Genomic DNA, 15239 nt, shown 5'->3' on the forward strand with positions numbered 1-15239 from the left:
CAACACTGCATTAACAGGAATGCAATATTACTTTTTGTAAGGTAAGTATAAGTAACGAACAATGAATAGTATACATCTAATTTTTTAATACTCCATATACAATCAACATGTTTTGATCAACAGTGTAAACCATATAAAAGAAAATCTTGCTTTCCATTTGTACAAATATTGCTTTCATCATAGCAAAACTTTACAATGTTAAAACGTACCATATAGAGAGGCTATAAAAAGTATTGCTTGTTTCAAAACGAAGTTATTGGCGTCTAAGTTACATCATCACCTCTAATATCAGTCACCAGATCCATAGCATGTCTTTGTTTCCAAGAGTTTATATTATACAGCAAGATTACTCTGTAGCTAAATTAAGTCAAAAGGGTTTCTTTTTTTAGAAAAATAAATAAGTAAACGCACCTAAAAATGTGTAGTTTTATCTACCAGGTGCTAGGGTGGGGATTTTTAGTACTTCTGCTGGCAATTCAGATAGGAATGTATAATCTCGGAGGGCATATTGTGCTTGTGGAAGAGAAAATAGTACCAATTGCTTCAGATTTTATCCCACATGTAATATATAAAAAAAATATAAGACGTGTTTCTTAAAGCAAGCATCCTCTCGTTGGCTCTGGTTTTTACAAACGCCATCCACCTACTCATGCGATCTCCTTGCCGGCTCCTTCTGTGGCTAACTGCTTCCCTTCTCCCTGGGCAATAAAGGATGCACAGCGGCTCCAGGCAGGGCAGCCAGCTGGTTGCACAAGCAGCAAGGATGCTCACGATCAGTCCACTTTCAGTGGAAGGCATGGAAAAAAGGGGTCTGTTCTGTATTTCCTTTCGGCCCTCTCCCCTCTAGTGCTTGGGCACGTGCCCTGGACCCTCCCCGTCCAACCAGGTTCCTGACGCTCAGCGAGCGATGCTGGGTTTTTTAAAAAATTAATTTATTTAATTAATTTATTTTTGGCTGTGTCGGGTCTTCGTTGCTGCGCACAGGCTTTCTCTAGTTGTGGCGAGCAGGGGCTACTCTTCGTTGTGGTGCAGAGGTTTCTCATTGCGGTGGCTTCTCTTGTTGCCCAGCAGGAGGCTCTAGGCTTACAGGCTCAGTAGTCGTGGCTCGTGGGCTCTAGAGCGCAGGCTCAGTAGTTGTGGCGCACGGGCTTAGGTGCTCCGCGGTGTGTGGGATCTTCCCAGACCAGGGCTTGAACCCATGCCCCCTGCATTGGCAGGTGGATTCTTAACCACTGCACCACCAGGGAGGTCCCATGCTGGGGTGTTTGTGCTTGGGACTTCTCTCAATCCTCAGGTGTCTACAACTGCAGAATCTGCCTGCAAGTCCACACACCTGTGGCTAATCCCTAGGCAGGTGGTTCTCAGGCTTGGCTGAACATCAGAATGATTTTAGGAGTTTTACAAAGTGTAAATCCTGGGTTTTGCTGGCCTGAGGCACGGCTGGGCCTCAAGATTTTCAAGAGCTCCCCCCTCGATTTCACTGTGCAGCCGGCGTTGAGAACCCCATCCCTAGGGTGCGGGAACGGCTTAGTTTGGAAGACCGTTGGTGGCATTCATCAAACATGCTAAACATTATTAGGGCTCTGCTGGTATTTCTAGTCTATATTGTAATTGCATATCAATTGTAAATACGAAAATAAAATACTTTGCATCAAAGTCAGATTGGGATAGAGAAACCAACAAAGTGCTCCGCTATTGTTTTTCTCACATTTACAGGGTCCCGTTGGCAGGTGGGTGGAGTACGGCATGCAGCTGAAGTTGTGTATTAGTCGTAACAGTGATTCTTTCCCACTGAATTGCCCCAGAGTCAAATGAACCTGCTTCAGGCCAAGAAACTAAATGTGCTTTCCACCTTTTTCTCACTTTATAGATATGAAAAAGAGTCTCCTCTTCATCAGGACAACGACCTAGCCTAGCTCTGCAGTGATGTGCCTTTTTATGAGAGAGAAGGGAATTTCCTCTTGTTTCAGTCAAACCCCTTTAAACACAAATTTCCGTTTCAAATTTTGATTCTCTTGCAGTCTTTCTAAAGTAACGTATTTCTTTTAGTAGAAAAGTGAGTTTTCCTATAAATATACCTTACAAAGTTCAGTGCTGAAAAAGTTACAAAAATAGGCTAACATTTAAACATCTTGTTGGAATGTGTCTTTAATAGTAAAAAATCTGTGCTCCTGATGCAGCCGGTGTGATTGGTGAGAGAGGTAGGGGTTTCTATTCACTAAGGTTTTACAGCCCCAGCAAAGAAAAAACACAGATCATTATTACGTTGTAATAATGTGCTCGTCATCAGGAAAGAAATGCAGAGTAGATGTTAAGGGCAAGTTCAACAGCTGTCGCTTTGGGTGAGCAGCTCATTCCCCGCAGCAGGAGATGGATTTTTCTAATACTTCTTAGGAAATGAAACTGTCCAGGGCTTTCTCAAGGCTCAGATTTGGGTATCTGCCACTTTCAGGATCAGTTAGCTGCTGGTGACAAGGAATTAGAGGCTTCTGGAATGGCCACCAGTGGCTGAGTCTCCAGGCACACCAGGGACTGTGGGCTCGTTCTGGCCCTGCCTCAGGAATCTCTTCCACACACACAGTTTCTCTGATTCTGCCCTGACTTGGGGGCACGGTGTAGACGCCTAGGCTTGTACAAGGGAAGGTGACTTTAGAGATGAGGGTTTCAACTCTGGTTGCCCATTACAATCACATGGGGAGCCCGTAGAATTCCCATTCAGTTGGTCCTTTTGAGCTCACAGGGGGTCCTGGTGGGCAGCAAGGGTGAGAACCGTGTCACTGAAACCGAGCAGCCGCATCCTACACGCTGAGCGTGCCACGCCGGCCCAAGGCTGAGTCTCCCCTGCAGAGCCTTTCCTTAACATGGCTGCTTCCCAAACTCTGGTGCTCATTAGAGTCACCTGGGGGAGCTCTGAAAATCCCTGGGCCCAGGCTGCCCTGAGACAAATTCAGACCCTTTTTGGTTGGGACCCAGGAGACTCCCAAGGGCAGCCAGCCTGAGAACCACGACCTTTGTGCTTCTGCAATTCATGGTTCATGTCTGTCTGCAGTGGGGGCGGGGGAGGACTAAAGCTCAAAATTAAGAACTTTCAACAAATACCTAAGCCTTAGTGTCAGCTGCAATGCAACCTGCTGTCTCCACCACTGTGCTCCTAGCTGTAGTATCAGTGACAACTTGGACCAGAGCAAACCTAGAGTTTGGAAGATTCATCTCTGTCTTCCTGAGGTGACAGAACAATTTTTCATAGAGTGTGACAACAGGGACTCCTTAAAGATTATGTGAGAAGATGTGTGTAAGGCCCACTGGACAGCTGACCCTGGAATGACTCAGGCTGGGGCGCTGACCCTTCTGAGCAGTGGACCCGCCAGTAACTTTAGTAAGTCGGCGCTCTGGAGCCTCCGGTTCTTTATCTGAGGATTCAGCCAACTGGGGCTCGTGTAGAACTGTCATGTTCACTAGTGAAAAAATCCACGCCTAAGGGGACCCGCACCCATGTTGTTCAAGGGTCAGCTGTAAGTGTTAGCCTCCGACTCTTACTTCCCCCTGACCTGTGTCCAAAGGCCTGGTCTGGAGCTGAGCCGTGGGGAAGGGTTCCAGGGATGGCTGGGGAGGAAACAGAAGACAGGCTCTCTGTGGGACCTCGGGGCCTCGTGTCAACTAGGAGGAACCAAAGGGGTGAGCGTTAAGCCCTGAGGTCCGGCCAGTCAGAGCCACGACGTGGGAATCCTGGAGCCCTGGGAGCCCCCCTCCTGACCTCCCAGGGACCCCCGGACTGGACTCAGGCTCTCTTGGGCTCTGAAGCATCTACAGGCCCCCCTGCACCTCCTTGGACAGACGTAGTGAGACCATTCTAGGAAACACAATCTTTAAGAGAATTTAGCAACTACATTTTATGCAGGAAAACAAATACAAAGAAGAAAAAAGCTGAATAGTTCTCGCTGTTTTATTATGTTAAAGTATTTCAAATTACAAAAATACTAGGGTTTTACTGCTACAGTTGGACCAGCACCCTGTGGTCCTCCCTCACCATCTGTTTCCTGACAAGTAAGTGGCAGCAGAATGTGAATGGTTCTGTTTCTCAGGGCTGGATAGATAGTGGGCTAAAGTATTTATGTTCTGAGGTGAATAAATAATGAAAGTGGTTTACTGACAAGGACATAAAATTTCAGATTCTTAAGAGGTGTTGTTTAATCTTCCCTCAAATCATTTTCAAATCCCCCGTGGGGACGGACCCGAAGGGCCCTTGGGGAATGTAACTCCCAGGCCGGAAGGGGCAGTGGGCCTGTAGACCGGCTGCACGAGTGGTTCCTGCAGCAAATGCTTCCGTGGTTGAGGCTCCCTCTGCTGGGAATGCACTTTCCATTTTCCAGTGGCTGACGCCCTGGGGGGGGTCTTTTAACCCAACTCCACCACGGCTCCTCCAGGACCCGGTCCCCCTTACTCCCTGCTTTGTGCTGTCACGGTGCTGGGCTGACATGTCACGTCTGGCATGTGTCATATCGTTTTAAGGCTGGCGTTTGTGAGTCAGTTTTCTTCGCTAAACTGTGAATTTCGTGGAATCACGGATTATGTTTTGTTTGTTTATCTTCAGTACCTATGCCAGGCTGGTAAGGTGTTCAAGGGTATTTGGAACACGATGTGATGGAATTGAATTGGATATAGTTTATATTTCCACTGAGACAAGATAAAATACTTCGGTAACAAAACTGGGGCCCTGATCCATCTGAGTCAATAAATAACTTAAAAGCTAAAGGAAAATCGTGTATGTGGGATGTGGGATGGGCGGCTGAAAATATTGTCTGAAACACTTCTTCCTGGCTGAGGTGGATGTTGACTAAGAGTGTCTATAACACTGTCTACCAAGAAGGGTGTTAACGGTCAGGGTGCGGGGACACAGGTGAGAAAATGCTGGTGCCCTGAGCAGCAGGTCCTCCGATTACAGGGAGTTGTTTTAAGGGGAAATTGTTTTCTTCTTCTCACATGCCTATAGATGCTATGAAGGCAGCATCATCAAAGTCAAATTTCATATTTACCGCTTGAATTCCACACGACACAAAACTGCTGTCTCTATTCTAAAGCGTGTCAGCGGTGGTGAGGGCGAGACATTTCCGCAGAGCTGCCCCAGAGCCTGGACCCTTCAGCTTACCAAGGGAAGGAGGAGCTTCGGGGCCGCTTGCCAGCGAGGGGCAAAGTACCCTTGGAGGAAAAAAGCCTGGAAGTGAAATAAAAAGAAAACTATCTTCCATGAGTAGCTTGAACAAATTTTTTTTTTTTTTTTTTTTTTGTCGCAGGGAGCTAAAAGTTGCAAGAGCAGCTTCGTTTTTGCAGTCTCCCGATACATGCCTGTCCCCCGACCCCCAAAGGACTTGATGTATTTCCTCTGAGACTCAAATCTGGGGGATTGGTCCCTTTTTGCACTGTCATTCCATCTCAATTAAAGGCAACTGGTCTGAATGCTGACGAATGAAATATGAACTGATCTTGGTTAGCGTCCCCTCCTGCTGACAGGGAAAGCATACTGAATTTCACCACAGTGGAATGGAAAAGAAACAAATCTGATACTTGTAATTAGAAAACACTGGTCGACCAATGGAGAGTTAAGTACCATGGAGACAGACATTCATATGAAAGTAAGTCTGAGGAAGAATTCTACCCCCCCTGTTTCTTCCTTGCCCAGGAAGAGTTCCAAGTGGCTTATCCTCTTGCACCTGCCGTGATTTGATACAGTACCAGTCGGGCCTGCTTAGGATCCAGAGGACTGGTTCGTTATTCAACTGTCTTGCAGTGGAAGAATCTCCAAGCGGAGCCAATGGAATCAAGTGTTAGCTGGAAGACTGACCCTTGCTTCTTGGTCACAGGTGGGCCTGGGTCAACTCAGTGCCACAGGTGCTACGAGCAAGACTGTCCCTCATTGGACAAGCCCACTGACAGCAAAATCAATGACAAAACCCCAGAGGTCCCCAAGCAATAAAACTCCTTAAACATATTTAGTGTTTTTCAAATATACCTCATTGAAAGGTGAACTTCTGCCCAAATGGACAACATTCTTTCTGGATGCCTTTTGTGGAAGCCCCACAGTTTGAAGACAAAGGAATGTCCCTGCAGCTCCCCTAAGTGCATCCGAGTCGGGGGCACTTGTTGGCTGAAAGATGGGCTGATCACGGCAGATGTGGCCAAACCAGTCCATGGGTCCAAGAGTTAATGTGAGTATGGCTGACGGGACTGAGTAGCTGCCGTGGCTTGGTCCTGGGGAATGAAGGGGCTGGAATTTTTAGGGCTGAGGCCGTCCTCCGTGGTCAGGCCCCGGTAAGGTCGCTGCCCGCTGGTGCTACCCTTAGGTATTCTGCATTTTCAGCGGCAGAACCCTTAAAGATGCCATTTGACTTGGCTTCCTTGGGAAAGAAGGCCTGCTGGTAGTCAGGGTTGTCCAGGCTAATTTGGTGACCGCCCTTCTGTGCCCAGAGGGCAGGGCCGTCGAGCACACCGTTGGTGCAGGCGGGAAGGGTGGTGTTGAGATACTCAGGGCTGTCCACGGCATTGCTGTGGGAATTCTGGTAGTGAGGGTCTCTGCCTGGAGCCGGGTTTAGAGGCTGATTGCGATAGACGGGGTTCTGGACAGAGCCCGCGGGCCTTTTGGGAATAGACTGGTTTACGTATTCTGAAATTGAAAAGAAATCAGACGTAATCAGCAAAGCATCATCCTGAGCAGGATTCCACGGCTCATTCTGAAGCCGTGAATGTTCTTCAATGAGGCAACGGGTGACAGAAGCAGGGAAGCCTGGGGAGACGACTCTCTGGCTAAAATAAATTGTGCTGTTTTCTGTCCTTCTCAAAGCAATGGGCACGTTTATCTTTTGCCAATTTAAAGTCCTCAGAGGACAGCCTCCCTTGAGGGGTGCGTGTGTGTGTGTGTGTGTGTGTCTGGGGATGAAGCTTAGATTAGGGAAATACATGTTTCACAGGGCAAGAATGGAGCCAGGAGAGAGAACAGAGATCAAATGTGTCACACACACACCCACACATGCTCACACACTCACACATGTATATCTCTGCTGTTTGCTTCAAATTCTAGAAAATGTGCAGATTCATTCTATAGACAACCTGGACATGCCTTGAGCCCCTCAGAGACCCGTGCGCACGCCTAGCGGTTTCTGTCGATCGGCCTCTTCCTCCATCCATCGTGTCTGCACGCGTGCCACGGGCCCCACCTCGAAAGCAGCAGCTGGCCGGGGCACTGGGGACGGGGGCTCAGGGGCATGGCTGCTTCCAGAGCGAGGCACTCACCGGGCGCTGGAAGGAAGGCGTCATCTATGCTGTCCTCGTTCAAGGTGCCAGTGGGGTCTGAGCTGTACCGCTGCAAGAAGCTATCTTCCTGGAGGGGATAGCTCTGCTGGGGAGGAGATGAGGCAAGGTTACTCCAGCCAGTGCCGCTCACTTCGGCGGGGGTATCAGGATCACCTGACAGCCCGTTCACCTGCAGATAATGACTCAGCAGGTCTAGGAGAGGACCCACACCACCCACAGGCGGCCCACAGACCCCAGGGCAAGTGGCACGGCCCTGGCCAGGGCCGTCCAGCAGGGCTTTCTGCAATGACAGACATGTTCCGTAATCTGTGCGCGTCCACGTGGTAGCTACTATAACCACGTGTGTGAGGAACTGAATTTTAAATTGTAACTTAGGCAGCCACATGTGGCTGGTGGCTGCTACACTGGTGAGTGTGGGTCTAATCAAGGCTTCACACACCAAGCAACAGCATCACCTGCAAGGTGGGCTCACATACAGACGGCCAGGCCCCTCCCCGCAGATCCTGAGTCAGCAGGTGCGGGGTGCTGGCCCGACCGTTCGCATCTCTAACAACGCCAGGTCCATGACCTGCACGACGCGCTGTCCTTCAACTCTACTTTCAATAGCATTTTGATAAGTGATAGCTAATTGCTGGCCTTAGGGTAGGGATCAAACAACACAGGAAGGAAAATCCCAGCTTTCTGAGTTAGGGTGGGCATTTCTTATGTCTAATAGAGCCATGGTACAGAGCTGTTATTTAATTCTCCTTTACAGGAGTTGATACCTACCCCGTTTCTATCACCGCAAGCCACAGTGGGCGTGTTGCTGGTGGAGCTCTGAAAAAGAATCACAGCTGTTTACGGTGCACGTGGACGCTCGCCCATCCCCACTGAGAGCAGGTCGGGGTGGGGGGGGCCTCCGGGAGTGGGCGCGGTTAAAGGGGCTTGATTTCGTCTTGCCTCATTAGCTTTAGAAAAACTAGATTTAGTTCTGATTTAACGCTGTTCCTTAGTGGACCAGAAAAGGGTATGACCCAGTTGTTGCAATGCAGTAAGATAATTAATACACTGAATTGCTTCATTCTGATTTTGCCTTTACCGTCTGGTTAACGTCTACTTCTTTGTCTCTGTGTGAGTTCCACAAGACGGCTATCATTTTTTGCTAAAACTCAACCTGTTCAAACCAGGAGGCAGAGCTTGAACAAGAGTGACTTTGGTACCAGAGAACTGAGGAGGGGCGTCCGGGAGCTGGCGGGGCTGTGGAAGAAGCCCTGCTGGGGGATGAGGTACTCGTCCGCATCCACAACATCTTGCATGTCCTCTTCGTCCATCAGGGTGCGGTAGAAGTTGGAGTCCGTGGGGCTTGGCAAATGCATTCTCTCGTCCCCCTGGCACAGAGATTGTGAGGCCATTAGAAAGGTCCAGAGGGCCGCTGCTCCACCCACTGGCTGTCGAGGCGGGTCTGCTGTCAGCAGGTGTTTGTGTGTTTGCCAGTTTAGTTCTAATACACTCGTCCCCCCTCCCCCTGCCCGGGTCTGTGAAGTACAGCTCCTCCTTCCATGTCCCCAGACCTGGAACTAAGACACTGAAAATTCCCTGATGCCTCAAAGTCCTCAGAGGAAATGCAGACGGCTCAGGAGGAAAGCGGAAGGGCCAAAGCCGCAGCATTCACTGAGCGCTGTGCTGTGTACAATGAGAAGTATACATCTGGCCGTCTCCCCTGCTCCTGGCACAGAGCTCCTAAACCCCTGCAATTCCCTATGTGTCTCTTACGTCAACCAGGAGACTTCTGGAAGCACCTAAAGATGGGGGCTCCTGGCCAGTGGAGACAACCATGTGATCACACGGTCGGAACTTTCAGTCTCGCCCCTAACCTCCAGGGAGCGCAGGGGGACTAGGGGTCGAATCTACTGCCAATGACCAGTGATTTAATCAGGGCTATGTAATGAAGCCTCCATAAAAACCCAGAAGGACAGGGTTCAGAGCTTCGGGGTGGTGAACCGCTGGAGATCTGGGGGGAGTGGTGCACCCAGACAGCACGGAAACTGTGCCCTTCTCCCATGCCTTGCCCCGTGCATCTCTTCTGTCTGGCTGTTCCTGAGTTATACCCTTCTATATAGTAAACCAGTGATCCAGTAAGTAAAAAGATTTTCGGAGTTCTGAAAGCCACTCCAGCAAATTAACGGAACCCGAGGAGGGGATTGTGGGAACCTTCTGCCAGATGGTCAGATGCCCAGGTGACAACCTGGACTTGGGACGGGCATCTGAACTGGAGGCAGGGGAAGCGGCCCTGGAGGACTGTGGGATCTGACGCTGTCTCCAGGTGGACAGTGTCAGATCGAGCTGAACTGAAGGACACCAGCTGGTGCTGGAGAATTGCTTGCTTGGTGGTGTGGGGTCCCTCCCCTCCAACACACACACCCTGTGATTGCTGAGCAGAACCTTTAGGCGTTTGGCAAAGTGTTTTGCATGTATTATTTCACTGAATCTTTAAAGCAGCTCTGCGAGCTTAGTTTTGTTAACCTAACGTTGTAAGTACAGAGTCAGGGATCTGAAGCCAGGTTTGCCCGACACCAAAGCCCTGGTCCTCCAGGAGAGCAACATAAGGCTTTGGCTAAGGGGACCATGATATGAGCCGAGTGTGAGGGGCCCACAGGGGCGGCAGATGGAGCTGGGGGCCCCACGGCACACTCCACTTAGTCCACAGCTTGGGCTGCGCTTGTTCTAATGCACTGAGGATTAATGGTGTGACCTGCGAGACGGGGGGGCTGTGTCGGCACCGGACGGAGCACAGTGACATTTGATGCATATTAGATGGATTTTCCCAGTGGGTGTGCAGACTGGGATCTGGTACCTGGATGACAAGGTAGCGCTGGGGGTCTCGGGCCATTTTGGAGAATTCAATGATCAACTCACGGAACTTTGGGCGACTGTCTGCATCAATCATCCAGCCTGGGGAAGGAAGGAGGAAAGTCAGTGCAATTAGAACGCTGAAAGAAGTGATAAAGATGGCATCGCTGAAAGAAAGCACTTACGGTGAGATTCTTTTAGACAAATAAACGAGGACGAAACCTAATCTTTGAGACGGGCTTTTCAGTCTTGGCAAACCGGCACTGATTACTGTTTCTGTGAACTGCTCGGACTGTAGGGTGCCCTGAGTCCAAGTCTCTCAGTAAAGTCCTCCTTTGACATTCACCCTCATCCATATTCACTCAGCAGTCTAGTAAGCTGGAAACCAGATTCGGTTTAGGGAAAATTGGGGACTTTCTTAAGAACCTCGGCGTTTGGGAATTCCACACCCTGGTGCTTTCACTGTATTACACACTGAAGCAATCACATGTGCACGTGACAGGGATGCTTCAGTGCCTTCCATGGTGGGGATACTTCTGTCAACCGTGCCAGTGCATTTGAGTACACGATGATCCAAGTCTAGATTAAACATGCTGGAGGAACAGCTATCGACTGGAAATCCTCCCGATTCCTGGGGGTTATTTATTTTCTATCAGCAGGATGTCAAGCTATTCTGGGCCAGACTGCTATGTGACCTTACACAAATCATGTAACCTCTCTGGATCCCAGCTTCCGCAACCTAAAGCAAGGACGTTAAAAGTGATTAACTCTGTGGTCTAAAGTTCAGAAAGGCTTAATATTTACATTAACTCGATCACATTCCCTGTGCTACCTTCTGTATAAGTGCTCATCATACATGTAATGTTACCCGCAGAGCCTACTGAATTTGTGATTCTGACGGTGCGGTAGTGTCACAATCAAGCTACACATTCTTACTTGGATTAAAATGTTTACTTGCTACCACTGCAGAAGGCCTCACATAAATCCACTATCTGAAAAGGTTTACGTCAAAGCAGAAATGCCGATTCTATTAACCTCTTGTGGCTACTCATTGTTAGGCATTTAAAAACAGTCTCTCTGGTAACAGGCTTCAAAAAGTGGGGCAGCTTTTTCACTGAGCAACTCAGAGAGAAGAATATTTTGGTGCGATGGCTTATGGAGGACTTGGATTTTACTTGTTTGCTTGTGAACATGGGCAAACGTCAGCTCACAGCGCTCAGTGCGTCAGGTAAGTGCTTCCAGAAGTGTCTGAGGGGGTGTTTACAGATGTGCCTGCCTATGGACTGTGACAGCATGTCTTCAGGGCGTCGAAGGCCTGGGGCGCTTGGCTCAGGGCAGCCCAGGGCCAGGTGCAGCCGGCCACTCACACTTGACCATGATCATGTAGACGTCGATGGTGCAGATGGGCGGCTGAGGCAGGCGTTCTCCCTTCTCCAGGACGGTTGAGATCTCACTCGCGGGGATCCCGTCGTAAGGCTTGGACCCAAAGGTCATCAACTCCCAAACGGTGACTCCTAAGAGGGAGAAGCGTTGCTGTGTGAGTCAATAATAATCACTGCACCTTGTCTTTAGTCATCATTGTTGACATACTGTTTCTAAGGTTTAAAAACCCACGTCTGTGGCCTTGGGCAATTTGCTTGATGCTCGAAGTCTCAGTTCAGCTCCCTGTAAAGGGGGGTGATGACAGCGTCTGCCTCATAGGACAGTTGTGAGGACCAAACAAGATAACACAGCTGCAATGTTCAGACGATCCCAGGCAAATAGTAAGCGGCCAATAAATAGTAAACTTTAGTAGTAACAGCAAAGGGAATACCACCACTCTGAAACATACGGATTATGGTCTGTGGAGCTGGAGTTCCACACCCAGATATCATCGGCCCCAGGTGACTTACCAGCAAGGTTATCAACTGTGTTTTTAAAGAATAAAAAAATTGGAAGAAAAACCCCCCGTGTTCCCTTCGATAAATATAAAAACCCCATACTTTTAATTTCAACATCAATCAATCGTCATGATTAAAAAAGTCAAAGCAGGAGTAATTTTAGAATTGGTGTTTTTAAGACTGTTCCGAAGCTCTGATGGTCCTTCCACCTCCGCGCCTCCCTTGATGGAATTCTCTGCTCCAGAAGCACACAAATGCCGCGGGGAGTATGTCCCCACCTGGGCAGCGAGGTGCCACTAGCGATGAGTGCAGTGGGCCTGAGCCCGGGTTCCCAGACCACACAGGGAGGGACCAGACACAGGGACCCGGGGCCTTCCTGGTCTCCAACTAGTCTAACCACCCCTTTTCTTGAGATTGGCTTCTAAATGTGTATCACCACGGATCTGCATAGATTTTTCAGAGGTCATTCCAAAACCGAATGACCTGAATTAACACACAAAATGCAAGGCTGAAGAATGAAGAAAAGCAGTGGTCCAGGGACAAGAAAATAGATTCTTCTGTCCTGCCCACCACGGAATCAATATGGACTTGATGAAAGAAAGAAAATCTCATGTCCAGATCTTTAAAGTCGATCGGTCCTTCTCTAACTAGGTTTAGACATTGCGTTTAAACACACACAATGAATTCCTGTGGGAAGGCAGCTTTTCAGGTTTCGGAACAAATGGTGAAAGAGGGCGGTGTGTGTACCCGGTTGTGGGGTATGAGTGGGGCTGGAAGGTGCTATGAATTCTCTCTCTTTTCAACTCCTAAGCGGAACACATAGGTCCCTAACTGACTAAACTACTTTGCCTCGACTGGAGCCTAGACAGTGGTAACAGGATATGTTTTTAGCCTAAAAACTCAGGTTCACGTTGTAACAGGTCTGGCGTACTGCCAGGACAACAGATTAGAATCACTGACAACATGATTTCCACTGAGACGAAAGACACAGCGCCCCCGTGGTGATGCTGACTTTCTGATGTCGGTTGTAATCATTCACGGGGATTAAGTCACTGAGTCGGAGAGTTTTCATTTACTGGACAAACGTGGCCCAAGTGCGGGCTGCGAGTGGACACACAGGGCCAGGGGAGAGCGCAGCCGGTAGGCTGGGAAAGGCAGACCACTTCTGATCCCAACTGATCACGGTTAGGGGCTCAGGTTTTATCTGGAACATATGTGGAACACCAAAGAAGGATGTTAAGCAGAGAAGCGAACGTCTAATGTAGTTTAAAAATACATTTTCCTGCTGTTTGGAGAATAGATGAGTGGGTGTAAAACAAGCCCAGAGAAGACCCAGGAGGAGCCCCTCCTTGGTGTCACTGGAGGTGGGGGGGGGTGGCTTGGGCTGTGACAATGACAATAGCTCTGGGCAGGACCACAAATGGGAAAGCGGCATTTCTTCCCATCCCCCTGGGGGAGTAGACATTTCTTGAACATGACTGAAAATAAGGCATCAGAATAGCTTTATTTCCTTATCTAGTTCATTGTGAGCAGCTCAGCTCACAGGTATAAATGAAAATTCACTTATTCATTCACAAAGATCTCCGTCTTTGTAAAGCTTACATTATAGCAGAAAAGACAAAGACCCATGCAATTTTTAAAAATGCATTCGGAATATCAGGAAGTTAATAATGCTGTGAAAGAAATGCTAAATGGACAATCTCCTGAATGATTTTGTTTTTGTAATAATGGCTAAATTCCTCTTGGAGATTCCTTTCACTATTGCTCTCCCCAAATACACGTTTCTATGGAGGTGGGTGACCCCTTCACCTCTGTTGCGTTCACAGCTGGGATAGGCTGCTGTTGCATACATAGTTCAATGCACGTCAGGTGTTTTGCAACCTTTGGGCTGATTCTGGGTGACAGGGAGGACTGCCTGCAGTAACACAGGTGGAAGCACCCCAGCACGGCAGCCAGTGGAAATGCCTTCCTGAAAGGCAAGGCCCCTGCGGACTCAGGAAATGCTCTGTACAGAGGACGAGGCGAGAGCGCGAAAGGTGTGTCTGAAGACAGGGAAGCCCGTCAGAGGACGGAGCACAGGGCTGCGTGGGCTTTGAAGGAAGAAGAATCAGACCCCGACGAGACGGCCTTCACGAGAGCTGGAAACAGTAACTATTTCCCTTTCCTCACATTTCCCCACAAACACACCCTCACAGTGCATTTCCTGAAGCCATTCTCTCTGATACACAAAGATGACCGCTCACTATATGAAACCAAAACCACCGCGAGGTAGTCCATCATAAAACCACAGTTCTCTACCGGGAAACTCTTCCCCATGAAACCTGATTTGTCATCTCCCTCTGGTTCACTTCAGATTCAGGGCAAGACGTCGCCTTTAGTTGGATTTGGGGGTACAGGCGTCTCCTAGGTTCAAGTTCCTTCCCTCCCGTTACCCGCTCTCCTGACAAGCTCACTGTTCTCTCCACTGACACTTGGTACGGGAGTTAGACTCAGTTTCCTTTTTCACGTTTTCTAGTACAGCAGACAGACAGTGGTGATTACGTGATTGTTAAGTCACGGTCCTGGACGGCAGAGCGCACAACGCGCATGAACAACACAAGCCGGTGCGGCCTCAGCCCTGATTCATCAGCCTCGGGATTTCGACTCACCGTAGCTCCAGACGTCACTCTGGTGGGTATAAATTCGGTGTAAAATTGATTCCAAAGCCATCCACTTGATAGGCACCTTGGGATGATGAGAGAGAAAAGTAAGAAGACAACAGTTAGCTCCCCTCTGTTGAATAAAAGTAAATCACACCGGAATACATTACAAGCAACAAAGGTGATGAAGCCGGGCCACCCCCAGCCCAACCCAGGCCCAGTGCACCTTCCCAGCCGGTAGGGAGAGGCTTTAGTCTGGTAGAGAACAGGGCCTCTGTTAGGTCCAGCGCTGAGGCCCTTTGGTCCGTGGGCTGTTCTGCTGAGCTGGGTGCACGTGCTGGCACCCGGGGGCCCTGGCTGTGCCCTGTGTCTGTGGCTGTTTGCAGGGCTAGCTGCTTGGAGCCGTGCGGGCCACAGTGAGAGCGAAGACGGGAGCAGCTGAGCCAGGGCGTTCTGGAGGGCCTATCAGGACACCCGCACCCCTCGCTGCTGGGACAGCCCCCCTGGAGAAGCCCCGGGCCCGTCCGAGAGGAAGAAGCCAATGCGGCCGTGGCCAGCGCCCCTCGGGAGCTGCTGGAACAACACG

General features: G+C 49.4%; 1 protein-coding gene across 8 annotated transcripts in view; it reads right to left on the reverse strand.

Moving 5' to 3' along the window:
• EGFR (epidermal growth factor receptor) overlaps positions 1–15239 on the reverse strand; it is a 200514-nt gene that overhangs the window by 7441 nt on the left and 177834 nt on the right. For 5 of the 8 annotated variants that reach the window (XM_022593170.3, XM_089917911.1, XM_089917912.1 and 2 more), the window contains 8 exons: positions 14663–14738; positions 11502–11648; positions 10139–10236; positions 8505–8672; positions 8074–8121; positions 7285–7390; positions 6008–6658; positions 67–5212 (listed from right to left, as the gene is read on the reverse strand). In XM_022593170.3, the coding sequence (XP_022448878.1) occupies positions 6297–6658; positions 7285–7390; positions 8074–8121; positions 8505–8672; positions 10139–10236; positions 11502–11648; positions 14663–14738 (1005 nt within the window). In that variant the 3' untranslated portion in view covers positions 67–5212; positions 6008–6296. Of the gene's footprint in view, positions 1–66; positions 5213–6007; positions 6659–7284; positions 7391–8073; positions 8122–8504; positions 8673–10138; positions 10237–11501; positions 11649–14662; positions 14739–15239 lie in introns of those variants that run through there. The other 3 variants (XM_022593171.3, XM_089917910.1, XM_089917909.1) reach the window with 2 other exon arrangements.

This window comes from Delphinapterus leucas, chromosome 9, assembly GCF_059928025.1.
Source record: "Delphinapterus leucas isolate spDelLeu-1000000601 "Yukka" chromosome 9, BTC_Dleu_Yukka2, whole genome shotgun sequence".
Classification (NCBI taxonomy): Eukaryota; Metazoa; Chordata; class Mammalia; order Artiodactyla; family Monodontidae; genus Delphinapterus; species Delphinapterus leucas.